At 44.0% G+C, this 27,955-nt stretch overlaps 1 protein-coding gene across 1 annotated transcript in view; it reads left to right on the top strand.

The window, feature by feature from the left end:
* The window catches only part of LRP2 (LDL receptor related protein 2), a 375,159-nt gene extending 347,455 nt beyond the window's left edge, over positions 1 to 27,704 (top strand). The window contains exons 72-79 of the mRNA XM_073634007.1: positions 13 to 103; positions 2,401 to 2,468; positions 4,731 to 4,851; positions 6,803 to 6,932; positions 7,530 to 7,643; positions 11,876 to 11,974; positions 13,231 to 13,305; positions 26,984 to 27,704. Coding sequence (XP_073490108.1) covers positions 13 to 103; positions 2,401 to 2,468; positions 4,731 to 4,851; positions 6,803 to 6,932; positions 7,530 to 7,643; positions 11,876 to 11,974; positions 13,231 to 13,305; positions 26,984 to 27,151 — 866 coding nt within the window. The 3' untranslated portion in view covers positions 27,152 to 27,704. The remainder of the gene's footprint in view (positions 1 to 12; positions 104 to 2,400; positions 2,469 to 4,730; positions 4,852 to 6,802; positions 6,933 to 7,529; positions 7,644 to 11,875; positions 11,975 to 13,230; positions 13,306 to 26,983) is intronic.
* Positions 27,705 to 27,955: the final 251 nt, after the last annotated feature.

Raw genomic sequence — 27,955 nt, 5'->3', positions numbered from 1 at the left:
CCATTTTCTTAGCTATTGAGTCTCCCCCAACCATGCCACCAGCATGCAGATGTATGCATGGAGGAACATGCTATTTTGATGAGATGGGCCTTCCAAAATGCAAGTAAGTTTTGCCTGATGGCTCTTAGTGGTAGCCATTATGTGTTTAAGGGAATTTGTATTCTTTTCAATGATTTTCATGTGTACATGTAAACGAGATCATCTTGACATACAGTATATAGTCTGATTAATAGGTCTTCGTGGTTTAAAACACGTTGGTTTTATGTATAGTATGTAATTGTGTACAGTATGTATATGTGGGAAGGCATGTTCGCTCATGATATACATTACTGTTCCTTCTCACAATGAATGTCTGAGTCAGCTGACACATTAAAAACCACACACTCTTTGTGCGGCGAATACCTTATCTTGAAGAGACTCTGTCACCATTCTTATTCAGGGCCAAGTGATAGGGTCTGTTCAAATGCACCTCTTCGACCCACTGTTACTTACCTTGCCAACGGTCTCCTGCAGCTCCATCTGCTGCCCCAGCCTGGAAAATTGAAGAGCATGTGACCTCCGCCCATGTGACTGTGCTCAGGTGTAGAAGGCAATGCTAGGCCTGAGTACCATCAGAACACTGAGGAGGTCACCCCTCCCCATAGTGTCTGACACCAGCCAACACTGGGAATTTTAGAGTGGGCTGCAGAAAAGGAAAGAGCGGTGAGCAAGTACCGGCAAGGTGAGTTTGGTGGGGCCTCTTTAGATAGACACGGTCACTTTACCCAGAATGGGAATGCTGACGGTGTCCCCCTCACATCTCCTGCCGACTGCTGCAGTGGATGTGTCAAGATGGAGAGAGGGGAATGGGCCCATAAATGTGTCATTTACCAGCCCCTTCCTAATCTGGTTGGACACAGTGATTGATCGGTACCAACTGCTCCTGTGTCATTCATAATCGAAGCATAGTAAACTGTGTTAACTATGCTTTGGTTTGTGAATGAGCAGGAAGCTCTGTACAGAGCTATTCCTGTCCATTCATTCTGTTTAGCTGAGGCTGCAGAAATTGAGTTTGAGGGCTGTGTCCTCAACCTCTTTTCTCTGTCTCAAAGGTGAAACATCATAGATCTGTTTAGATCCCTGAAGTTTCACCAAAGCCCCCCCCCCACCTCACCAACAAAACTCCTAAAATAATTGTTAAGAAATAATAAACATAATAAAAATTATTAAAAAAAATAAAATAACATGGTAAAAAAGCATAAAAAAAAACTACTGACACCAGTGGTGGAAATTCCAGGGTTGCAAGGGTCACACTTTCAACCGGGCCCTGGCTTTCCACCACTGTGGGGGGGGGGGGGGGGCAAGATGCAAGGAAGGGGGCCCACTGCAGAACACGTGAATAATTCCTTTCACAGGACCATAATAAAGGGCCCCATGATGGGAGTACAGGGCCCCAGGAACAGTGGGAAAGGCCCCGTCCATGGGTAAGGGAGGCTCGTCATGGTTTCTTGCATCGGAGCCCTGAAGGTCCTAGTTACACCTCTGCAATGGCCAGTGTATAGGTGACCCTACTAGGGAAAAGTTACTTAGGGCTTCAAAACTTGTGTGCCTATAGTATCCAATATTGAAAATATAGCCCTGGTGGCTAATTCTGTTGTTAATTCAGATCCAGACTCACAACTAGGCAGAAACTTGCCAGATGGGCTGGTCTGCCTTAGTGCTTGTATGACACTGGGTTAATGTAACATTAGGCTGGTAGTGTGTACTCGCTGATTGTCACATGAGGCCCCAATTTCTGCATAGCCAACATATGCCATGTTCTAGGATTGTAGGACTCCAGGGCACCACACAGCTAGGCATAAGTCATTACTACTACCCTGTCAGCCAGTTCAGCCAGGACACCATCATTGCTTCCCCTACATAGTGGGGTTTTTTTTGTTAGTGAAATAGTGAGTTGTCTACTCTCAGTTCTCTCACTCTCAAGTCCTGACATCTAGAACTAAACTATTAGCAGAGTAGCGTGACAATTTGGAAACAGGGTGTTATCTGCTATCTGTATAATGCAGAGCTCCTCCTAAGCTCTCCAGTCTAATTCTAATGATGAATCGGTATAAATGATTGACAATGAGCTGTAGAACATTTTGTAACAACTGAAGAACCTGCTCCATCGTCCTATGGATTCTACTGTCCATTCATGTTCAAACATGGTGCCATAAAGAGCACACACTAGTTCACAACCCCTGGCTCTGACCATTCAGTACTTTCTGATAAAGATGGCCCTGCACTGTACATGGGACTATACAACAGCTCTGTACACTTGCATATATGGTATCTTTTTTCTCTAAAAATAAACAAAAGTCTATTTAGCTGAAAATTGAAAATATGAGATTCAGTTTTACATGTATTGTTTTTGATTTGCAGGTGTACATCAGGTTTCACAGGAAGCTATTGCAATATATCATATAGGGCTGGTTTACCTCCAGGAACAGGTACATTTCATTTTATCTCATTATATTTATACTCAGTCTTTTTGTCACTATTGTAGTAGCCCACTACTACTAGATTACAACTCATCCTTTATTCAAATAATGAAATAATTTTACAAAACCCGTGTGTTAGTCATTTCTGAAAAGTACTAATCAGATACCTAAACGTATATGGATTGTTCTACTGCCCCTTGAAAAGAGGAAATACACCTTTGGACACACAAGCTTTTTTCAGCATTGTTTTGGCAACCTGGTTTACCCTGACAAAGGCAATCTGGTGGTGAGACATGTTGGAATAGAGTCATTCATTTGATTTACTTTGACCTAAATTCTCAAGTACTATAGTCAGGGGATTTTATATTGAAAGGGACTGCTTCTTCACCATCCTCTTTGCAAGGGACATTTAGATGATCTAATATGGGGATTCTATGCAAAATTGTATGTACTTTCTAGATTTGACTACTTTCTAGTGGTTTTGGAGCAGTAATTTTAATATTTGAATAACGGCTAAATATTATTGCAGTCAGCTACAAATGCTGGTGGTGGTAAAACCTATTGCTTTCACTATTGGTGCGGAAGATTAAATAGATGAAAACTCAATCACCTAAAGTCATTTTCAGTCTTTTTTTTGTAAATCTACAGCATTCATTATATTATTACTTGGCGATCCTGCCATTAAGATCCTAGTTTAGACACTGTGGGGGAGATTTACTAAAACTGGTGCACACAGAATCTGGTGCAGCTGTGCATAACAACCAATCAGCTTCAGCTTGTTCAGTTCTGGTTCTTTCAGATGGGCAGACCAATCGGGTCCGCCTATCAGTTTGTAAACAGACAGGTGGTCCATTTACATTTGACCACACAGAGGAAAGCGGGCTGTGTCTTCTAGATTTTACTGGCAACGCATAAGGGCTCTTTCACACAGGGAGACTCTTTCACATTGGCAGCGGATCCGCCTGGCCAATGAGCAGGCAGATGACAAGTTCGTGTCCGCTCCACTTATGCAGAATGGACATGAACACAGCCCAATTTCCTCTATGGGCTGTCAAATGTAAACGGACCACTTGTCTGTTTACATTCGACTGTCATCCGATTCACCAGGCAGATGGGGAAAGGATCCTCTATCCATCTGTTTTGGCGAATAAGATCAGATCAGATGTCGGCAATGGACAATTAAAAAAACTAACAGGAGGACCCGACTGGACCATCCATTGCTGACATCCGATCTGATCCTATCCGCCAAAACAGACGGATGGGGGATCTGTCTGGCGGATCGGATGACAGTCGAAGGTAAACAGACTGGGGGTCCATTTACATTTGACCGCCCAAAGAGGAAATCAGGCTGTTTCCATGTCCGTTCTGCATAGGTGGAGCGGACACGGACTTGTCATCCACCTGCTCAGTGGGAATAAGCGGACAGATCCCCCGCTGAGCAGGCGGATCCGCTGGAATAGTCCACCTGTGTGAAAGAGCTCTTATGCGTTGACAATAAAATCTAGAAGATGATTGGTTACTGTACACAACCGCACAAGATTCTGCATGCACTAGTTTTAGTAAATCACCCCCTCTGTGTTATAGAGTGTTGACGAAGTGCTCCCCAAATGTTTTGCTACATTGTCACCTTGTTAAAGGAGCTTCAGATAGAGACTGTAAGCAGCTGTGCTGATGCTTTTTAAGCAGGCATGTTCCACGATTGTCATCACTAGGAAGCACTCCCTAAGCAATGACATGCAGCCACAACTGGAGTGAGTAGTAAACTGTATTTACTAGAAGAAACAAAATCACAGTTGTTTGATACACAGTGCTTTAGATTTAAATTAAGGGTTAGTTTACCAAAGGCAAATAGGCTGTTCACTTTGCGGCAATTTCACCTTTAGCTGAATTTGATGAAGCTCTTCTGACTTTCATCCTTCAGTTATGTGCAAGCAAAGAAATGTTTTTTTTTTTTTAATATTTTCATTGCATTTGATTGGGTATTATTTGCAAAGTAATTTTTCACCAAAATCACTAAGCTAAAGGAAAATTCACCTACAGAGTGAAAACAGCCTATTTGCCTTTCATAAATCAACCTCTAACTGTCATCCAGTTACAGTTTATATCCACTTTAAATTGGTACTTTCCCATAATGGATGCTAAATTATAGTTATATTTCCAAGAGCTTTATGTGATGTTAAAAGTATTGAATTCTTCTTGTACATGCAGTAGATTACTTTTCATGTACAGGTTGCTTCTGTAAATAACTATATTTTTGTTACTTATTTTTAGCTGCTGTTGCTGTGCTTCTTACTGTGGTTTTGATAATTATCATTTGTGCATTGGTGATTGGCGGCATGTTCAATTACAGACGAACAGGAAAACTGTTGCCGGCACTTCCTAAATTCCCCAGGTAAGAGCATCATGGCACGGCGGCAGCTCTGGTATTTAAAGGAACTTCAGTTAAAGTTGATGAATTTCACAAAAAAATGCTATTAGCATGGAAAAAATGTCAGTTAGGGTATTTATCTACTTACCACAACAAAATCTGCCTCTTTCATATTCAAAAAGTAAGCTGGAAGGGCACTCTCCCTGTTGTACCACTGCAGTCATTTTAAGTGAGGGCAACTGAAGCCAACGCTCTTTGACTTCCTGGTCATTTTGCTGAATTTCCACCCTCTATAATTGCAAATCCCGTGCATACTCAGTGCGGCTGCTGGCACAAGTGTGAACATTGCCATTATAGAGGATGGAGAAGTGGATGGTCGGTGTGGCCGTGCACTCGACATGTGCAATACAGGCGTACATACACAGCGAGGACAGTGAAAAAAAAAAGAAAACCCGATGACTCCTGGGATTACTGACGATTCTATCCCGGGAGTCATTGAGGCTGCATCTGCCTATGTGATTTGCCTAGGTGTATGACCTAAATAGAAAGAACAAGTGCATGAATAAAGTATTTACTGGCACCAAATTATATTTTTTTTTCTGCAAAGGCAGTAAAGGAGGGGCAGACAATTGATACTTAACAGATTTGAAAAAATGACTCAGGGTCCAATTTAAATAGGAGATATATGTGGCTGTCTGTATTTGGTGTTCAGTGTTCCAGATTTATTGTGACATTTCACACTTGGATTGAAAAAAATGTGGGAAATATTATAAAGGAAGAGAAGAGCGAATTTAATGTTCCTCCTGATACATAATGTTATGGTGGTATTGTAGAGTTTTACTTCCACCTTTAAGTGAACCTGTGGCCAGGTTAAGGATATGTTTTTGTTGTTAACTTTGTTTATAACCATTTAAAGAGATTTCCCATCAATTCAGTTCTAACAGGAAGTAAAATCACTCCAAAAGAAAGGAAGAACTCCCCTAAAGGAACAGCTCCAAACCTAACCTGAAAGAGGCTCTAACCTTACTACAGCTTTACATTATGCAAATATCAATGTGGTCTTATTCTCAATATTTTATTTTTGAGAGCTCTGTGATAAGTAAACCATTAAAGCGGAGCGCCACCCAAAAGGGGAAGCTCCGCTTGCCTGCCTCCTCCCCCCCTCCGCTGCCACATTTGGGGGGGGGTAGCAGGTACCCGCTACCTGGATTTGACCGGTACCCGCTCCCACTTCCAACTGAGTTCACCCCGGCAAACTCAGACGGAAGTTCGCCCCCCATCCTCCTTCCCCTGCAGCCAGCCCATTCACAGAGTGCATGCTTCACACAGTAGGGGACCAGCTGTGAATTCACAATGCTTCACTGTCGTTTCCACTTGGTGGAGATGGCAGCGGCAGCATCTGATATCCGATTGAAAAACTGGCTCGGGTAAGGACATAGTTAGATCCTTAGACAGGTAAGAGTCCTAATATTAAAAGTCAGCAGCTACAGTATTTGTAGCTGCTGACTTTTATTTTTTTCTGAAGGAGCCTGGAGCTCTTCTTTAAGTACACTTTTATTTAAACAGACATGCACGTTTATTAAAACCTCCTGTGTAATATGTAAACTAACAAACATTTTGTATATCTGCATTTTGTTGATAATGGTACCCCTTTAAAGAGACCTTGTTGCCACATCCTTGACTTACAACAAAACTCGGACTGGCAATCTGTATTACAAGTATATAAGCAGTACCTTGGGTGGCCCAAAAAGATGCATAATCTGACAGCCCCAGAAGTGTTGATTTTCTTGCTGAATAGTGGGCTAATATCCTCTGTTTATAAATCTTAAACTGCTGTAGTAACCAGTACAACTCATAGATTACCAGTCTATATTTTATTGTGTGTCTAGGATGTAGTGACAGGGTATCTTTATGCTCCAATAATTTGTCATTATCATCACCAAGTACTTTAATAATCATATCTTCATTATTGCAGTCTTAGTGCATTGGTGAAATCTACAGAAAATGGCAATGGTGTGACGTTCAGATCTGGAGCTGATGTCACTATGGACATTGGAGAGTCTGGATTTGGCGCAGAGTCTTCCATAGATAGAGCAATGCAAATGGTACATTTTTATTTATTATATTATGTTGTCTATTATGGAAAATAAAATAACAAGTTGCTTAAAACAATTATAACTAGATGTGTCTAGACCTTATTATCTATGATATGATAAGTCAGCTTATATCTAGCTAAAATAAGTTATTGCAGTCGCCTAACCTGAAGGGTCAGTATACCCAAAAGTGTTATTTACTTATAGTTGAAGCCAAGTAAGCCCAAAGCTTTCTACATTATATGTCTTGGATACATCAAGAGTAAGATCTCTTTGCCAAAATCCCAAATTTTTTTACACTCATCCTTTGCAAGTTGCAGGATCTCCCATCACATTCACCATTATATAGAAAAATAAATAATCCAACAGGGAGAACAGGAACCTCTTATAATGGTAACAGTAGGTGGACAGACCAGAAGCTCAAACACAGGTGTCTCACCAATAAAACGCCTTAGACATATAAGAAACTGAAAAGGTATTTTAACTGTCCAGCAACCATTACAAAATACAATATCAGTTTTATGACTAACCTTTTAAAATTCCCAAGCAACAAAAGCCAAATTGCTTTCAAATTTACTACTTTTCTGTTCATGGTGTTTTTTTTTTTAGAGTCCAACTTTCACACTGGATGCTGGGAAGGAACCAGTTACATATGAGAATCCGATGTATTCCGATAACAGGGAAGGAGGTGTCAGCATTGTAACCATCACACAGCCACCAGATGTAAGCTGTTAGCTAATTAATAACAAAGTCAATCTTGACCTCACCGTGAGATTTTATATTGATCTGTTAATGTTTTGCACTCTGTCCAAATCTACAAACACTTAAAGCTTTGGTGGCTCCATCTGAAAGCCTTCCTTTTACATAAATCTATACCAATACTCCAAACTCAGCTTGTTACGTGCAGCTTCATTATTATTCCATTAAAGAAGATTTCGACATTTCATCAGCTGCCGCGTCACCGCATCATGTTAATTCTAGATTACAAAAGGTAGTTTACAAGACTGAACTCTTCGCAGTCGTTTCTTCATTTCGATCATGCGTGTTTGTACTTTTGACTTTTGTTGTGACGATTTCTATACTGACCATCTGAAAATCAGATGTTGAGTTCACATCCGACAAAAATTTTATAGCCTGCACATCCAGCTTTTGTCTGATGAAAAAGTCAAATCAGCTGTCGAAAGCACCGTACTAACGATCTGAAAATCCGAAGACAGCTCGTCTTAAGACTTTTCCCTTCTGATTTTCGTACTGTGTGTACGAGGCCTTGCACTGGTGTTGATGCTACTCTCGCTGCAGCCCCATACAAGTGTTTGAAGGCTCTGTGCTTGGGTGTAGCCAAAAAGGATTTCTGGCATAAACAGCTCATCAGAATGTGGTTCTTCTACACGGGAGAGAAGCTGGGTGGGGGTGTTAGCTGTTTTTCATTAGGGTTAAAAGAAGGGTTTACATTGTATTTCTACTCCTTTAAATGTGTTTATTTGGAGCAGGCAGACTGCAGGCTACTCTGAACAGTTTTGAAATAAGAGGAAGCCCAATCTGTCCCCACTGATGTATGGGACATGCTGAGATTTACTTTATTAACATATAATGCAGAAACCTAGAGTCTAGATCTCTAACCCTTTGTTAGGACAGTCAGTGTTGAAATCTAGTTTACAACTGATAATAAAATCTGCCAGCACAGTACAGACAGCGTTAGTTAGGTAAATATGAAAGTGGAGCTAAACTGTATCTGAGCACCACAAACTGAAAACATAATTGAGTTAGTTTTAATATTCAAAGCAAACTCACCCATCCATCCATGTTTCAATACTTTGTTAAGAATTCACTTTGAAAAACTCCCTCTAGCATTTCTAGCCGCGGTCATGTTGAGTAAGGGAGGAGGAATACATCTGCCCTTAGTTCAGGCATGCAAACAGGAGTGTGTGCCTAGCTGAGAAAGCCCCTCCTCCACATGAAATAAAAAAATGCCTATGAAGACCCCTGGGATGTATGACATTATTTTGGCCTAAGCCAGAAGCCAGGAAGCAACTAAAGAAATAAAAAAAAAAAAAAAACAAGTTTAAAACAATGAATTATAATATACAGTGGGGACGCAAAGTATTCAGACCCCCTTACATTTTTCACTCTTTGTTATATTGCAGCCATTTATTAAAATCATTTAAGCTCTTTTTTTTTCCCTCATTAATGTACACACAGCACCCCATATTGACAGAAAAACACAGAATTGTTGACATATTTGCAAATTTATTAAAAAAGAAAAACTGAACTATCACATGGTTCTAAGTATTCAGACCCTTTGCTCGGTATTTAGTAGAAGCACCCTTTTGATCTAATACAGCCATGAGTCTTTTTGGGAAAGATGCAACAAGTTTTTCACACCTGGATTTGGGGATCCTCTGCCATTCCTCCTTGCAGATCCTCTCCAGTTCTGTCAGGTTGGATGGTAAGCGTTGGTGGACAGCCATTTTTAGGTCTCTCCAGAGATGCTCAATTGGGTTTAAGTCAGGGCTCTGGCTGGGCCATTCAAGAACAGTCAAAGAGTTGTTGTGAAGCCACTCCTTCGTTATTTTAGCTGTGTGCTTAGGGTCATTGTCTTGTTGGAAGGTAAACCTTCAGCCCAGTCTGAGGTCCTGAGCACTCTGGAGAAGGTTTTCGTCCAGGATATCCCTGTACTTGGCCGCATTCATCTCGATTGCAACCAGTCGTCCTATCCCTGCAGGTGAAAAACACCCCTACAGCATGATGCTGCCACCACCATGCTTCACTATTGGGTTGACTGTATTGGACAGGTGAGCAGTGCCTGGTTTTCTCCACACATACCGCTTAGAATTAAGGCCAAAAAGTTCTATCTTGGTCTCATCAGACCAGAGAATCTTATTTCTCATCATCTTGGAGTCCTTCAGGTGTTTTTTAGCAAACTCCATGCGGGCTTTCATGTGTCTTGCACTGAGGAGAGGCTTTCGTCGGGCCACTCTGCCATAAAGCCCCAACTGGTGGAGGGCTGCAGTAATGGTTGACTTTCTACAACTTTCTCTCATCTCCCGACTGCATCTCTGGAGCTCAGCCACAGTGTTCTTCTTTACCTCTCTCACCAAGGCTCTTCTCCCCCGATAGCTCAGTTTGGCCGGACGGCCAGCTCTAGGAAGGGTTCTGGTCATCCCAAATGTCTTCCATTTAAGGATTATGGAGGCCACTGTGCTCTTAAGAACCTTAAGTGCAGCAGAATTTTTTTTGTAACCTTGGCCAGATCTGTGCCTTGCCACAATTCTGTCTCTGAGCTCTTCAGGCAGTTTCTTTGACCTCATGATTCTCATTTGCTCTGACATGAACTGTGAGCTGTAAGGTCTTATATAGACAGGTGTGTGGCTTTCCTAATCAAGTCCAATCAGTATAATCAAACATAGCTGGACTCAAATGAAGGTGTAGAACCATCTCAAGGATGATTAGAAGAAATGGACAGCACCCAAGTTAAATATGAGTAAAGGGTCTGAATACTTAGGACCATGTGATATTTCAGTTTTTCTTTTTTAATAAATCTGCAAAAATGTCAACAATTCTGTGTTTTTCTGTCAATATGGGGTGCTGTGTGTACATTAATGAGGAAAAAAATGAACTTAAATGATTTCAGCAAATGGCTGCAATATAACAAAGAGTGAAAAATTTAAGGGGGTCTGAATACTTTCCGTCCCCACTGTACCTCCCTTTCTATTTACTAATGCTAACAAGACAAGTATTAAAAATAGTTAAATGTTGATTGAGAGAGTTTTGTTCTACTTTAATTCCCCACCCCCCTCTGCTTAGTAGAGAAAAACTTCAGTTTTGAAGTTTTCAGAAAAGTAAAAGATAAGCAGCATTTTTTTTTAAATTTATGCTATGGGAATGAAAACATCTATCAAATATAAAGTAAGGTTTTTTTTCCAGTTTGGCTGGAAAAATGAACATACTCTTTAAAGGAGTTTTATACTTAAAGTGATACTAAAGGATCGTTTTTTATTTTTTTTTAAATAACAAACATGTCATACCTCCACTGTGCAGCTCATTTTGCACAGAGTGGCCCCGAACATCCAATTCTGGGGTCCCTCGGGGCTCTTGCGGCTCCTCCCCGCATTAGATAACTCCCTAGGAAATGCGCTCTCCCGGGGGGTTACTTTGCGGGCGCGTCCCGAGTCCAGCATTCGGCGTCCATAGAGGCCGAATGCAGGACTCGGCCCTGCCCCACGGCGCCCGCATCATTGGATTTGATTGACAGAGTAGCGGGAGCCAATGGCTACGCTGCTATCAATCTATCTAATCAAGAGCCGGGAACCCATGGAGAGAGGGACGGCGTGGACACGCCGACGGAAATTCGGGGTTTAGGTAAGTAAAATGGCTGGGCTGGGGGGTCAGTGACTGCAAGGTGTTTTTTCACCTTAATGCATAGGAGGATGTTGAAAAAATATGAGCCTTTACAACCCCTTTTAAACTAAAACTAAAAAATTTAAAAGGAAAATAAATCAGCTCTCTTTGTAAACCTTACAGGGAACAGTGTAACCTTGTTAAATAAATACAATTTTATGCCATATCTGAGCATTTTTTATGCAGCATTGTTCTTTTATAGTTTCAGAATTTTGTTTTAGGCTCGGTTCACACATAAACCGGCCGCGGATCGCAAAACAACGCTGTCCGTCCCTGTTCTCCATTTCAGGGACGAATCAGGGCAGAATCTTTGCCTGAATTCGGCGCTGAAACGGAGCCAAAGAAGCACAGCGTTTCTGTGCAGTGCCCTCCGCAGCCGCAACAGAGATATGTGAACCGGGTCCATAGGGAGCCAGTCACATTCTCCTGCTATGCAAATTAGATGCGGGGAAACCCACATCTAATTTGCATAGGTGTGAACCTGGCCTTAACTATGAAAACTAGATGAATTAAAGGACATGGCTTACAAAGCTCTCTTTTGGCTTCTCTTTTTTCAGGTGACTGAAACCACCAACGTGCAAAAGTCCGATAACTTTGAAAACCCGTTATATGCAGCTGACACTCCTCAGACATCAGCCAGTGCTGAAGCAACCCAGGTTATTACACTGCACAAAACTTATTCTATTTTATTACTATTGCCCTATGCACACAAACTCTTTTTATGATGTAACTAACCTGCTTATATAAAGCAGTGTTTGAAATATCTGCGTTCCCTGGAACAACTAGTCAGCCTTTAACAGTTATTGTTGCATACTGGAGCCACAGCAGACTTCTGAGTCTTGTTTCCTGCCAGCAGCAATCTGGAAATGAATTTGGACATGAATAAAATGTACTCATTGCCTCAAAGGTTAAAATGAGTAAAATGACCAGGTCTCATTTCAGCCTTTTTGATATATGTTTCTTACTATAGAAAACCCATAGTGCTCTGGGATTCCTTTGTCAATTGTATGCTCTGTATAAAATGTTTATTTGTAAAATAAAGAATGTATATATATAGTAAATATAGTAAAAAAAAATATATGATAGAATACAATATTGGGGGTACAGTGCTTGAAAGAAGTATAGAGGAAAACAATTTGGGGGTACCTATTTTAGGTGGTTGCAAAATTAGCAAAAAAAAATGGGGTAGGCTTGACGGACCACTTGGTCTTTTTCTACTGTCACGCTTCTATGTAAAATGGAAATATAAATCATCAGCTTAAAAACTTACGAACCTAAAGTGGAACTTTACATAATAATTAAAACGTTTTAAACAGGCAGGCTTTTTAATGAAGAAGAGACATATTAAACATACAGCAATAAGGGCAGGAGAGTTGCTTTCTCCGGCTCTCTCTTCTGGCCCTTCCCCCGGCTAAGCTGATGACAAGAGGGAGAATGAAGGACATTGATCCTGCATTTGCCAGAGTTAAAAGTTTGACATATAGGTAGTGAAAGGAAATTTCTCTACCTATACCCAGACTCTGGGCTTGTAGTGTGTTCATGCAGAGAGAGACATGTGAGCTGTCTGGCAGGTTATCGGAAGACAGGTCACCACCTCTACAACTTATCCAATCAGAATGCTTTTGTTAATTAGGCACAGAACCTGTGGCAGTTTACATTTCACTTTGAAATAGACACTGACACGGTAGTTGCAGAGGGACCTATGGTGCATGCCGCTCACTCCAGTTTCCTGTGCCAATATAATAGCTTAGGAAGTTTTGTTAATTCCCCCAATGTCCTTAAAACACCAATGTTGTCAATGTTTCTGATATTACAATAACTTAAGATTATTGTACATACTATATATATCTGCCTGTTAGAATTACTTTGCCTAATGCCAAATTGTACTTTTATACTTCTCAATATTTTACAGCCGGAGTCCAAGTGGAATTTCTTTAAGAGGAAAGTTAAACAAAGCACAAATTTTGAAAATCCAATCTACTCAGAGGTGAGAATGTTTTCTTACAAGGTTTATTGGATATAAAGGAGAGTGTGTGATAACTTAGGCTGGCCATACATTATCCAATTTGCTTGTACAATTTTCCTTTAGATTTACCAAAACCATATAATATGAGGTCATACCTAAAAACTTTCAATTTGTATGCAGTCAGTCAGGCCCTTGCACTATATAGTTGAAGGTAAATCTAAAGAAAATTAAATAGTAAAATTGTATAATGTATGGGAAGCTTTAGTTGGGAACAAATAAACATCTATAAAGTATTGGTTGTGACATATTTTACTAAAAATGCTCCTTTGGTGTACTTTTTACGCATAAGCTTGTTAACCAATTCATAATCAGTGTCATTGTCTAGATATCTAGGCCACATTAAGCAGCATCAGCATACATTAGTTGATAATAACTAATTTGCATACCTAAATCAGTTTTTAAGGCTTTCATTTGATAAGCTTTTTTGTAAACAAAAACCCTGCCCTTTTTTATAGGAAGACAAATGTGCAAAAATGTAAAAACAACGATAATTAAAACTTTTCTGCTTTTTAGTATTGTAATTGTGCTTAACAATTACAGTATTAAACAGATAAACACTGCCACCTTTTGGCTTAAAGTGGATGTAAACCCAATGTCATCCTTTCTAAACTACTGCCATAGGGGTTATCTATAAGGATATACATGCCTCCTGCATGTATCTTTACCTGTCAAATGTCTCCCCTCTGTCTGTTATGAGACCTGAAAAACTGCAGATTCTGTGGGCGGGTCTGTTGTCTGGAGCTCGGTGGGTGGAGTCGTGATATCAGTAGACTCCCCGCCCACCTCTACATTCCCCTTGTCAATATGCATTTTCTCCTGTGTATTTCTTACACTGAACTTCTGCTATAATCTCTAACATCCAGTTAAAAGACAGGAAAGTAACCACATGACTTCAGCATGCCAAATCATGCTGAGGTGTGGAACAGCCAATCCTTGCAGAGCTGCTGAAGAAAGAAGTGGGAGGGAATTAAAAAATAATGCATGTCTTAGGCTAGTGCACGAGATGTAAATCACCTGTCACTCACAGCAAGGGGGGGGGGGGTTGACAAAGTTTTTCTCTGTCAAGTTTTATCTCACTGAACAATAAAAGAGGATTGCCCAGAGCTGGATTAACTCTGTGTGGCAAGACTGGGCTCAAATGATAGGAAATCTTATACTCTACATTATGACATCAAAAAAATAAATAACATTTTCGGGTTTACATCCACTTTAAATCATAGTTGCCAACAGTCCCGATTTTCCCGGGACAATCCCGATTTTGGGACCCTTGTCCCGATTTAATTTTGTCCCGGGTGTTTTCCCGAATTTTTGGGGTTTGTCCCGAGAAAATCGTGAGTGTTTTTGTAAAAAACGGCAACGGCTCCACAAAAATGGCCGCCGTTGCCTCCACGAGTCAGTCACAATGTTCCCCTTGTGTTCAGTGCAGGGGAGAGGGGCAGCCAATCCGCTTCTCTCTTCAGTGTACAAATAGAAAATTCTATTGTACACTGAAGCCTATTGGTTGGAGGGATTGGCAACCCCTCCCCGCTCTACACTGCACACAAGGAAGACGTGATCAGCCTCCACTGCCATCACCCTTCCCCCCCCCCCCCCTGTGTCCAACGGAGCTCAGGGAATAGTGGGAGTGACGGGAGGCTTTCATCTGGCTGTTCAGGAGTTGTCTGACACTGTGAGTAGTGGCCTGTCAGTGTAGTGGGGGAGAGGAGAGATAGGGGGAGGGGGTGTACTCAGTGTATGGGAGGCTTGGAGCTTTCCCTGCAGTACACTTCTCAAAGGCTGAGGTCCAGCATGGATGGACTGGGGCTCCGCTGGCTGGGGACATTGATGGTCCTGGCTCCCCTCTTGCACACCATGTCACCACCATACCTGCACCCCCCTCTCCCCCCCGTGTCACCACCATACCTGATTCCCCCTCCCCCCTGTGTCACCAACATACCTGCACCCCCCCCTCCCCCCTGTGTTACCACCATACCTGATTCCCCCCTCCCCCCTGTGTCACCAACATACCTGCACCCCCCTCTCCCCCCCTGTGTCACCACCATACCTGCACCCCCCTCTCCCCCCTGTGTCACCACCATACCTGCACCCCCCTCTCCCCCTGTGTCACCACCATACCTGATTCCCCCCTCCCCCCTGTGTCACCAACATACCTGCACCCCCCTCTCCCCCCTGTGTCACCACCATACCTGATTCCCCCCTCCCCCCTGTGTCACCAACATACCTGCACCCCCCCTCTCCCCCCCTGTGTCACCACCATACCTGCACCCCCCTCTCCCCCCTGTGTCACCACCATACCTGATTCCCCCCCTCCCCCCTGTGTCACCAACATACCTGCACCCCCCTCTCCCCCCTGTGTCACCACCATACCTGATTCCCCCCCTCCCCCCTGTGTCACCAACATACCTGCACCCCCCTCTCCCCCCTGTGTCACCACCATACCTGATTCCCCCCTCCCCCCTGTGTCACCAACATACCTGCACCCCCCCCTCCCCCCTGTGTCACCACCATACCTGATTCCCCCCTCCCCCCTGTGTCATCAACATACCTGCACCCCCCTCTCCCCCCTGTGTCACCACCATACCTGATTCCCCCCTCCCCCCTGTGTCACCAACATACCTGCACCCCCCTCTCCCCCCCCGTGTCACCACCATACCTGATTCCCCCCTCCCCCCTGTGTCACCAACATACCTGATTTCCCCCCTCCCCCCTGTGTCACCAACATACCTGCACCCCCCTCTCCCCCCTGTGTCACCACCATACCTGATTCCCCCCTCCCCCCTGTGTCACCAACATACCTGCACCCCCCTCTCCCCCCTGTGTCACCACCATACCTGATTCCCCCCTCCCCCCTGTGTCACCAACATACCTGCACCCCCCTCTCCCCCCTGTGTCACCACCATACCTGATTCCCCCCCTCCCCCCTGTGTCACCAACATACCTGCACCCCCCTCTCCCCCCCGTGTCACCACCATACCTGATTCCCCCCTCCCCCCTGTGTCACCAACATACCTGCACCCCCCCCTCCCCCCTGTGTCACCACCATACCTGATTCCCCCCTCCCCCCCTGTGTCATCAACATACCTGCACCCCCCTCTCCCCCCTGTGTCACCACCATACCTGATTCCCCCCTCCCCCCTGTGTCACCAACATACCTGCACCCCCCTCTCCCCCCCCGTGTCACCACCATACCTGATTCCCCCCTCCCCCCTGTGTCACCAACATACCTGATTTCCCCCCTCCCCCCTGTGTCACCAACATACCTGCACCCCCCTCTCCCCCCTGTGTCACCACCATACCTGATTCCCCCCTCCCCCCTGTGTCACCAACATACCTGCACCCCCCTCTCCCCCCTGTGTCACCACCATACCTGATTCCCCCCTCCCCCCTGTGTCACCAACATACCTGCACCCCCCTCTCCCCCCCTGTGTCACCACCATACCTGATTCCCCCCCTCCCCCCTGTGTCACCAACATACCTGCACCCCCCTCTCCCCCCTGTGTCACCACCATACCTGATTCCCCCCTCCCCCCTGTGTCACCAACATACCTGCACCCCCCTCTCCCCCCTGTGTCACCACCATACCTGATTCCCCCCCTCCCCCCCTGTGTCACCAACATACCTGCACCCCCCTCTCCCCCCTGTGTCACCATCATACCTGCACCCCCCTCTCCCCCCTGTGTCACCACCATACCTGATTCCCCCCCTCTCCCCCCTGTGTCACCAACATACCTGCACCCCCCTCTCCCCCCTGTGTCACCACCATACCTGATTCCCCCTCTCCCCCCTGTGTCACCAGCATACCTGATTCCCCCCCTCTCCCCCCTGTGTCACCAACATACCTGCACCCCCCTCTCCCCCCCTGTGTCACCACCATACCTGATTCCCCCCCTCTCCCCCCTGTGTCACCAACATACCTGCACCCCCCTCTCCCCCCTGTGTCACCACCATACCTGATTCCCCCTCTCCCCCCTGTGTCACCACCATACCTGATTCCCCCCCTCTCCCCCCTGTGTCACCAACATACCTGCACCCCCCTCTCCCCCCTGTGTCACCATCATACCTGCACCCCCCTCTCCCCCCTGTGTCACCACCATACCTGATTCCCCCCCTCTCCCCCCTGTGTCACCAACATACCTGCACCCCCCTCTCCCCCCCTGTGTCACCACCATACCTGATTCCCCCCCTCTCCCCCCTGTGTCACCACCATACCTGATTCCCCCCCTCTCCCCCCTGTGTCACCAACATACCTGCACCCCCCTCTCCCCCCTGTGTCACCACCATACCTGATTCCCCCTCTCCCCCCTGTGTCACCAACATACCTGCACCCCCCTCTCCCCCCTGTGTCACCACCATACCTGATTCCCCCTCTCCCCCCTGTGTCACCAACATACCTGCACCCCCCTCTCCCCCCTGTGTCACCACCATACCTGATTCCCCCTCTCCCCCCTGTGTCACCAACATACCTGCACCCCCCTCTCCCCCCTGTGTCACCACCATACCTGATTCCCCCCTCCCCCCTGTGTCACCAACATACCTGCACCCCCTTCTCCCCCCTCTGCTGGGGGCACCTTATGTAAGGACAGACTCTGCTGGGGGAACCTGATGGCATCTGGTGGCAGGCGACGTGGCAGGTGACACGCTCAGGGGTCCCACTGATTCTGCATTATGGTGAGTTGAATGATTTCATTATTTATATTACAATGTAATAATAGTAATAATGCGCTTCAATCATCCTGACACCATAACAACCATGGTGCCGGGATGATTGAAGCGCTAACACAAGGTGTTTGGAGTATCTTTATCTGCTGATTGTTAAACTCTGGAATACACATTGCTATTATGGTGTAGGGTCTGGGTCTGCTTTCCCTCCATCCCTCTACCCCCCTTTCCCTCTGCATCCCTCATTCACCTCAGACTCTAACCACACCCCATTTAGCCACGCCCATGTAAGCCACGCCCACTATTTCACGTAAACCACGCCCATTTTTTTGCGCGCGCCGCATTTTTCCTTTTTTATATGCCACGCCTACTAACGCATGCCCCGCCCCCTAATTATAGGCTGACTCCGCCTACAGCCAAAAAAAGTGTCCCTAATTTTTTTTTCCCAATGTTGGCAACTATGTTTAAATGAGAATCAGAGTTGTCAGTGACAGCTGGGATTTAGAGCCACCAGTTATTGATGACTCTCAGAGGACGTTAATTAAGGATAACACAGGGCTTTGTGCTGGGGAGCCCAATTTTTTTTTTTTTAGTTGTTACATTGGCTTAGCCTCACTTCCTGTTCTTGTTTGACACCTATTACCTGGACAGAAAGTGAGGGGAAATTTCTCCAAAAGGGGCACAGATAGCAATATACCTGACAGAGGTTTTTGCCGTTTCCAAACTTAAGGCCCCTTTCACACGGGACGGATCTGTGATGATCCGCCCCGAGAACATCAGCTTGCTCAGCGGGGATCGCTACGTTGATCCCCGCTGAGCTGGCGGATGACAGGTCGGTCCCTGCACACTGTGCAGGGACCGCCCTGTCAGATCTCCGCTCTCCCCTATGGGGGATCGGATGAACACGGACCGTCTGTCTGTGTTCATCCAATCCGCTCTGCAGACGGATAGAAAAATAGGATTTTCCTCCGTCTGCAGAATCGGACGATAGCGGGGATGGATGATATCGGGTGTCAGCAGATGTTCATCCACTGACTCCCGCTATCCCATAGGGATGCATGTATGTCCGTATTTCATCCAAAAACAGATGGATGAAATACGGACATGCTGTCCGCACGTGTGAAAGGGGCCTTACTAGAAAAAGTGTTGGTATTGCTGTCTAAGTGCCCTTTTCAGAGATTCCTTTTCGATTCTTGTTATGCCTGAAACACATAAATAGGCTGGAAGGGAAAAATCTCCAATATGTCAAAAAAATGCTTTGGCTGAAGTTGGACTTTATGATTAAAGTATAATGATGTTAATCTCCTGGGTTCTATCATTGTGGACAAAATGACAGAGTCTCTTTGAGTTAAAAAAAAGTTATGCACCAACAATTCCGAGAAAAGCTAGTAAATGTACAACAGAAAGGCAAACTCCTTGTTTAAAAGGTGTCTACATGTACAACTACTGTGGAAGAATAGAATGTAGCTTTAGAAACAGAAATGTTCTTTTGGAAAGTTTTTTAAACGTTGTTATGCAGTGCTAGCACTTTTATTTTTTGTAGTGATTTGAAATAATTTCCCTTTTGTAAGTCTGAGTTGATGAGTTTTGCCTAAAGCACGATATTTTTGTGCTAGAAAGTGGGAAATCACTCTGTAGCTGTATTGGACTTTCACCAGGAAGACATGATTATGGCAAATCACACGATATTTACAGGGAAAGTATAGTGCATGTTTAGTAAGTACACATTTTGTAAAGAAAGAAGCAGGATTTGTATATGTAGTTAGCAAACATGTTTGCAAAGCTTTTGTTTAACCTGTTGTTGCCCACATATGTGTTGTGGCAAATAGGGTGGACTGTAACACCCTCATGCCACACATATGCGTCGCTGGGGTGCCAAGGTTTTTTGTGCTGAGAGCGTGCTCCCTGCACGCTCCCAGCAAAGAGACCATGTTGTCAAATCAGCTGTCAGTCCTCACTAACAATTCATAGTCAGCGGGACTGGCTCCTGATCATGTGACCACTTGGACAGCAAATTACAGTGGTCCCATGATCATCGATCCTGCCCCCAGGCATTCAAAATGTTTTAAAGAGATGCCAGGGTGGGCGGGAAGGGGTTAGCCTTTAAAACTCAATGTTAAAGTTTAGAACACACACATACAGACACAGAAAACTGAAAATTTTCCTTACAGTGAAACAATCAAAAACCTTATATACTGTACATGCATTAATAGAACCTGGCCATCTTACAATATATACAGCATCTGTAAAAACTTTCAGTCTCAACAATTGCTCTATACAGTTTCCTAGCAGATTACAGGTTGTAAAGCAGCATGAAGGCTGAGCAGTGGAGGGACAGTTTGGGAGTGTTTTTGGTAAACCTGCGTTTATACCTCCACATACCTTAAAACTGAATATTGACTGACTGCACAAATGCATATATGGTAAACCTGCGTTTATACCTCCACATACCCTAAAACTGAATATTGACTGACTGCACAAATGCATATTTGGTAAACCTGCATTTATACCTCCACATACCTTAAAACGGAATATTGACGGACTGCACAAAGGCATATTTGGTAAATCTGTTTGTCACCACTGTTTCAACTCCATCTGTAGCCATGCTCACATTATTTCAATGTTTATTTAGCCATTAAGTCTTACCTAAATTATGGGTTCCCTTATCTTTACAATTTTGGCCTTTTAGCCCCCTTGCAGTTTGATTGTGGTGTGAAAGTTATGCCCTGCTAGCTGTGTTCCTAATATGCCCTCCTAATTGATTAATTGCCAGATTCAACCCACACCCAACACACAATATAAGAACAAAGCCTTCTTTACGGGGGAGCACATACAGGGGGCTGCACATACAGGGGGTTCTTTAAATAAGTGGCACTTCTGCTCTTGCACAAAGCTAACTATAACAGACTGCAGGTGACCCCATTTCCAAATTTTATCATCTTCCTCTCTGAAACATGCACTCTTTACCTCTCCTCCTTTTCACAATTGCTGCCTCTCTCCTCAAACTCTCTTTTCTTCATCCCTCTGCTCCACCCCACAATCTGTACATATCACCCTCACTTCTCCCCTCCCCCTATTACTGGACTCATCACCTCTTTCTAACTCTAAGCCCACTTGCTAACATACCCCCCCAGGATACTGAAGCATGTCCCCTCATACAAATCATATTCTCATATTACCTCCCTCACTCTTCTGCTTCTCCTAATCGCTGGAGATATTTCCCCAAACCCTGGGCCCCCCTTATTTAACTGTGCCCAATACACCCATCACCATCACCCTACACCCTCTGGCAGTAGTCGCAATCTACACAGTTTAGTCTCCATTCCTCTTCTTCCCAACGCCAGCCTCCCTCTCTCCTGCACCCTCTGGAACGCCCGCTCTGTCTGCAACAAATTCACTGCTTTTCATGACCACTTTGTCACTAATTCCTTTAATCTACTTGCTCTCACCGAAACCTGGCTCCACGAATATGACACCCCTTCTCCTGCTTCCCTATCCCAGGGTGGCCTTCACTGGACTCACTCCCCTAGGCCTAATGGACGCAAGGGACGTGGAGTGGGATTTCTCCTATCCCCCCAGAGCACCTTCCAGGTTATTCACCCTCCTCCCTCTTTTTCCCTCTCATCATTCGAAGCCCACTGTATACGCCTATTCTCTCCTACTTCCCTAAGAATTGCTGTGATCTACCGGCCCCCTGGACCATTATCGACTTTCCTTGATGAGTTTTCTGCCTGGCTACCCTACTTTCTCTCTTCGGATATTCCCACAATCCTTCTGGGTGATTCCCTGCTAATACAAACACTCCTGTTACTTCTAAACTTCTTAGTCTAACCTCTTCATTTGACCTGAAGCAATGGGTACAGGCTTCTACTCACTCTGATGGCAACACCCTTGACCTTGTATTCTCCTACCTATGCACTCCATGCAATTTCTCAAACAATCCTTTTCCTCTCTCCGACCACCACCTTATTAGTTTCTCTCTCCCCCCTTGTCTTCCACCAATTTCCCCTCCAATCGCCTAACCATCACCCGTAGAAACTTTCGCAACTTCAACTCCTCTCTCCTCTATTCTGCTACTGACCACCTCTATGACAAAATTTCTCCCCTGTCCTGCCTCAACCAAGCCACGTCCATCTACAATAAATCTCTGTCCTCCACCCTGGACAAGCTCGCTCCCCTCACTACATGCAGAATCAGGCCTCGACCCCTACAACCCTGGCAAACAGATGACACTAAAATTCTCAAAAAACGTAGTCGCGCTCTTGAGCGTCTGTGGCACAAGACTAAGTCTCTCAAAGACTTCAACCAATACAAATCTGCCCTCCAAAAATACTATTATTTCCTCCACACTGCCAAGCAAACCTATTTTACAACTCTTATTAACACCTTCTCATCCAACTCTCTACTTTGTCCTCCACCACCTCCACCCACTGACTCACTCACTGCCCAGGAGATCGCTAAACACTTCAAAAACAAGATTGATACAATCCGTGATGAAATCTCCATTCTACAGGTATCTCCCCCAGCTAAGACCCCATGTCAACAGGTACAACTGACACTCCCCCTATTCAAATCTGCTACTACAGACAAAGTTGCTAAACTACTTTCTATCGCCCACCTAACCACCTGTCCCCTGGACCCTATTCCCTCTCAAATGCTACGGTCACCCTCTGACTCCATCCTACACTCTCTAACCCACATCTTCATCTCTCCCTCACCTCTGGCATCTTCCCCGATGCTCTAAAACATGCACTGGTCACCCCAATACTCAAAAAGCCGTCCTTGGATCCTACCAATCTTAACAACCTACGCCCTATCTCCTTTCTCCCCTTTTCCTCTAAACTCCTTGAACGCCTGGTTTACAACCAACTGAGTGACCACCTAATTAAAAACAACCTTCTTGATCCCCTTCAATCAGGATTTCGCCCTCAACACTCCACAGAAACTTCTCTTTTAAAACTCACAAATTACCTACTAACTGCAAAAACCAACGGAAACTATTCTGTACTCCTACTTCTGGATCTTTCAGCTGTCTTTGACACGGTTGACCACCCCCTCCTCCTCAAAAAACTTCACTCCCTCGGTCTCCGTAACCACTCCTCTTCCCTTCTCTGTCGGGGTCCCCCAAGGTTCTGTTCTTGGACCTCTTTTATTTTCAATCTACACCTCTTCCCTGGGTCAGTTGATAGCCTCTCACGGCTTTCAATATCATTTCTATGCTGATGACACACAAATCTATCTCCCCACCCCTCAACTCACTCCATCAGTCTCCTCACGCATCACTAACTTACTAACCGACATATCTATATGGATGTCACACCACTTCCTCAAACTCAACTTGTCCAAAACCGAGCTTATAATATTTCCTCCCCCACGTGCCTCTTCCCCTGACTTCTCTGCCAAGAGCAATGGCAAAACCATCCACCCGTCCCCACATGTCAGGGTGCTAGGTGTCATCCTGGATTCTGAACTCTACTTTCAGCCCCACATCCAATCACTTTCCAAAGCTTGCCGCCTCAACCTCCAACATCTCTAAACTATGTCCCTTTCTAACCAGCGAAACCACAAAGCTCCTGATTCATTCCCTGGTTATCTCTCGCCTTGACTACTGCAACTCACTCCTCATTGGCTTACCTTTAAATAGACTATCCCCCCTTCAGTCCATCATGAATGCGGCTGCCAGACTCATCCACCTTACAAACCGCTTAGTGTCTGCTACCTCTCTCTGCCAATCCCTCCATTGGCTGCCACTCGCCCAACGAATTAAATTCAAAATACTAACAATAAGTTACAAAGCCATCCACAACTCTGCCCCCAGCTACATCACTAACCTAGTCTCAAAATACCAACCTAATCGCCATCTCCGTTCCTCCCAAGACCTCCTGCTCTCTAGCTCCCTCATCACCTCCTCCCATATCCGCCTCCAGGACTTCTCCCTAGCCTCGCCCATCCTCTGGAATTCCCTACCCCAATCTGTCAGACTGTCTCCAAATTTATCCACTTTTAGGCGATCCCTGAAAACTTTCCTCTTCAGAGAAGCCTATCCTGCCTCCATCTAACAACTGCACTATTTTCTCCATTAGCTCTTCCCCCACAGCTATTACCCTTTTGTATAACTTGACCCTCCCTCCTAGATTGTAAGCTCTAACGAGCAGGGCTCTCTGATTCCTCCTGTATTGAATTGTATTGTACTTGTACTGTCTGCCCTAATGTTGTAAAGCGCTGCATAAACTGTCGGCGCTATATAAATCCTGTATAATAATAATAATAATGATGTTTTTATTTTAAACTCCATCTAGTCAGAGAGTAAAAGGCAGCAGGAGGGATACGTTTGAGTTTTAGGAATTGACCTACCATACATCCACACTGTGACAATAATTGAAGATGGCCATCTTGGTTCATGTCAGGTCTACTCTTTGATGACTGATGATTGATAGAGGAATAATTAAACAGCAACAGGAGAGGTATACAAAGCACAGATCCACAGCGTAAAAAAAGCAGAAGCAGGGACATTCTCGCACCGCAGGTCCTCAAATACAGCTTTTTTTCTAGCAAGGAGAACAGTAAACAGTTATAACAAAAATGAAAATAGAACCCTAAGTGCCTACACTCACATATGTCATTTTATTTATAGAAAATGTGCTCACACATAGTTATCAGCAGCACTTAATACTGTATATAACTATGTGTCACTCTTCCACTGTGTCTATGGAGGGAGCCATGGATGTCAATTTAGGAGTCTCTCCTGATATGGACTACAAACATGTCCTTATCTCTTAATTTCTATTCGTTTAATTACCCACTAATATTTGTGAAGTTGGGATGGAGGGGGGAGAGGGTTGCATAATGGGTGCTTCTGGTAATTACTTCATTATTGAGTGTGACAACATTTTCTAAAATTGCCTCTTTGAGTGCAGGTACACAGTGTTATTTCATTTTTGTTTGAATAACTGTACTTACTAGTGTGCCACCTGCACTGTGTCTGGTCTCGATTGGACACAAGGAGTGTTAAATTAAATATTCGAGTGAAGGTGGTGGGGCAGTGGTGGAACTACCAGGTCATACTCGCAAATGAGCACTGGCCCAGCGGGGTTGCTGGCTGCAGGACTCTGAGCTAAGAGCGTCTCTCTCATACAGCGCAGAGCCTGCACTAACAGTTCCCCCCTCCCTCCCATGGACGAGAGAGGAACGAGAGAGAGTGTGCACCACATTCCCCTTAACCACTTCAGTACTGGGAACTTTCACCCCATTCGTGCCCAGGCCAATTTTCAGCTTACAGCACTGTCACACTTTGACAGTTACGCTGTCATGTAACACTGTACCCAAATTACATTTTTATAATTTTTTTCACACAAATAGAACTTTCTTATGGTGATATTTAATCACCATTGGGTTTTTTCTTTTTTGCTAAACAATCAAAAAATATCAAAAAGTAAAAAAAAAAAGAGCCTTTTTTCTTAGTTTCTGTTTTAAAATTTAGCAAGTAAGTAATATTTCTTCTTCACTGATGTGCACTGATAAAGCTGCACTGATGGGTGCCGATGAGGAGGTATTAATAGGCTGCATTGATGAGCACTGATAGGCGGCATTGATGAGCACTGATAGGCAGCAATGATAATCGGGGCATTGATTACCAGTATAAACTGATAGCCTTACCGGTTAACGGCTCTCTTTTCCTCAAACACATTGTTGGAGGTAAGGGCTGGAGTGTATTTTTTTTTTTATTCTGCGCACTCTGATGCAAGGAAGACTCTGTGGATTCTGATGTAAGGGAGAACTCAGCAGACTTTGATATATGGGAGAGCTCTGTGGACTCTGATGTAAGGGGGGCTATGCGAACTCTGATGTAAGGGAAAACTCTGCAGAATCCAGGGGAATTCTGGAAACCCTGATGAGAGAGTGGGGGCTCTGGAAAACAGAGGCCTCAGCATTTCCCCTTACATCAGAGTTCCCTCTGTACATCAGAGTTCCCAGTGTTTCCCTTAAATAAGAGTCCCCAGAGTTCTCCCTTACGTCAGAGTCTGTAGAGTCCCCCCTTACAGTGTAAAGGGAAACTCTGTGGATTCAGATGTAAGGGGGGACTCTTGTGATTAAATTCCCTTGAAAGTGCAACTTCCCTTGCAAAGGAAGCAACCTATATGTCTTTAGTAAATCAACCCCACAAAATTTAATTTAGAAAGCTGAACAGCAATGCCTCTTGGGCTTCATTCACACGGCCGTAAAAATACGCATATGCAGTATATTTTTTAATTACGGATCTGAATCCAGTTGTATTGTTTGAATGAATGAGTGACTTGTATAATGCTACCTATGCAAACTGAATCGCCTCAGGGCGCTTTTTGCCAGCGGCGTCCATCTGCGGTATAGTGCGGTCCTTTACCCCATGGGGTCCCGACGCGCTTACAAACACATACGCATATTTAGCCAATTTTTCAACAGGATCTAATTACCCTACCAGCATATCTTTTGGAGTGTGGGAGGAAACCCAAGTACCCGGAGGAAAACCCACACAGGCACAGGGAGAACACGCAAACTCCAGGCAGATGGTGTCGTGGTTGGGATTTGAACCAGCGACCCTATTGCTGCTAGGTGAAAGTGCTAACCACTACACCACTGTGCTGCCCTGTTTTCAACTAACTCATTCACACAGATGTGTAAGCATGGGCTGCTTTCAGATCCATAACACAGAATCCAAAAATCTGCATCAAAGAACATGCTTTTTCTGTGCTTACACGTATAAACGTCTAAACAAATTGTAAAATAAATTATCATAAAAACAAATTATGTATACATCTTTATGCATTTAAATGCATCTATACGGAAGTATTTTACAGATTATGCAGGAACTTTTCTCTTAGAAAACACGTGTTTCATAACATCAGTAAAATTTTTATGGCCATGTGAATGAAGCCTTAGAACTACAAAAAAAGTTTCTTTAGACAGCACGGCCTCTTTAATATGTCTTTTTAAATGCTTTTAGATGGAAAAAGAGCAACAACAGGAGGCCGAGGAAGACCCATCTCCGTTCACGCCTCCGCCACACACCAAACCATCACATAAAAAGGAACCACATAAAATGGCCTTTTCTCCAACAGAGGACACTTTTATAGACACTGCCAACCTCGTCAAGGAAGACTCAGATGTATAACTCATTCTAGTCCTTCAATGTCACTTTTCTTGCACATGTTTTTATATTGGTCAAGAACGTTCATCTCGTTACAGAGTATTTTGTTTTTAGCTGATAGGTGATGTTTTGCCTTTTTTTTTTGAGATATGCCAATTCTTATTTTTATGTACAATTATCACAATGTACTATATGTATATCTTTGCACTGAACTTGTCTGAAAATAATATTATAAATATTGTGTATATTTGTAAATTGTCAAAAGAAAGATTATTGATGTCAATGATATGTGAAAACTTTTGGGGGTAGCAATTAAATTCATGTTAGGAAATTTTAATAGAGCTCAGAAAAAGAAACATTAATGTGTACAGGGACCTGCTTTAACATCGTTTTTGTAATTGTACAGATGTTTATACAGACTACTGTTCAGAAGATTACCTTTATGTAGCTGCCGAAATTTATATATGTGTATTTGTTCAATTGCATATATTTTCTGACACCTGTTTTTAGAAAAGTGTTTTAGACTACTGACTATGCAAACCTTGGAACAATCAGTTGGCAGTGAAATCTATAATTAAACCACTATTAATTCATTGGAGTTATTTTCATTGTTTAGTTTTGAAGTTGCTGTTTTATTCATCCTTAAAGTTACATTAAAAGCAAATTATAGTAAACTACAGTAAATTTATCTTCAAGATGTATGTGATCATCAGGCAACAGCTAATTAAGCAGTTTTAATCCCTTGCTGCCCATCGCTTTAAAATGTACTGAACGCCCAGGGGATGCAAAGGATCAGCAATCATGTGACCACTATAATTGGCTGTCACA

Source organism: Aquarana catesbeiana, linkage group LG06, assembly GCF_042186555.1.
Source record: "Aquarana catesbeiana isolate 2022-GZ linkage group LG06, ASM4218655v1, whole genome shotgun sequence".
In the NCBI taxonomy this organism is placed as follows: domain Eukaryota; kingdom Metazoa; phylum Chordata; class Amphibia; order Anura; family Ranidae; genus Aquarana; species Aquarana catesbeiana.
Note: the sequence above shows the minus strand (reverse complement) of the source record. Positions and strands in the feature narration are given on the sequence as shown.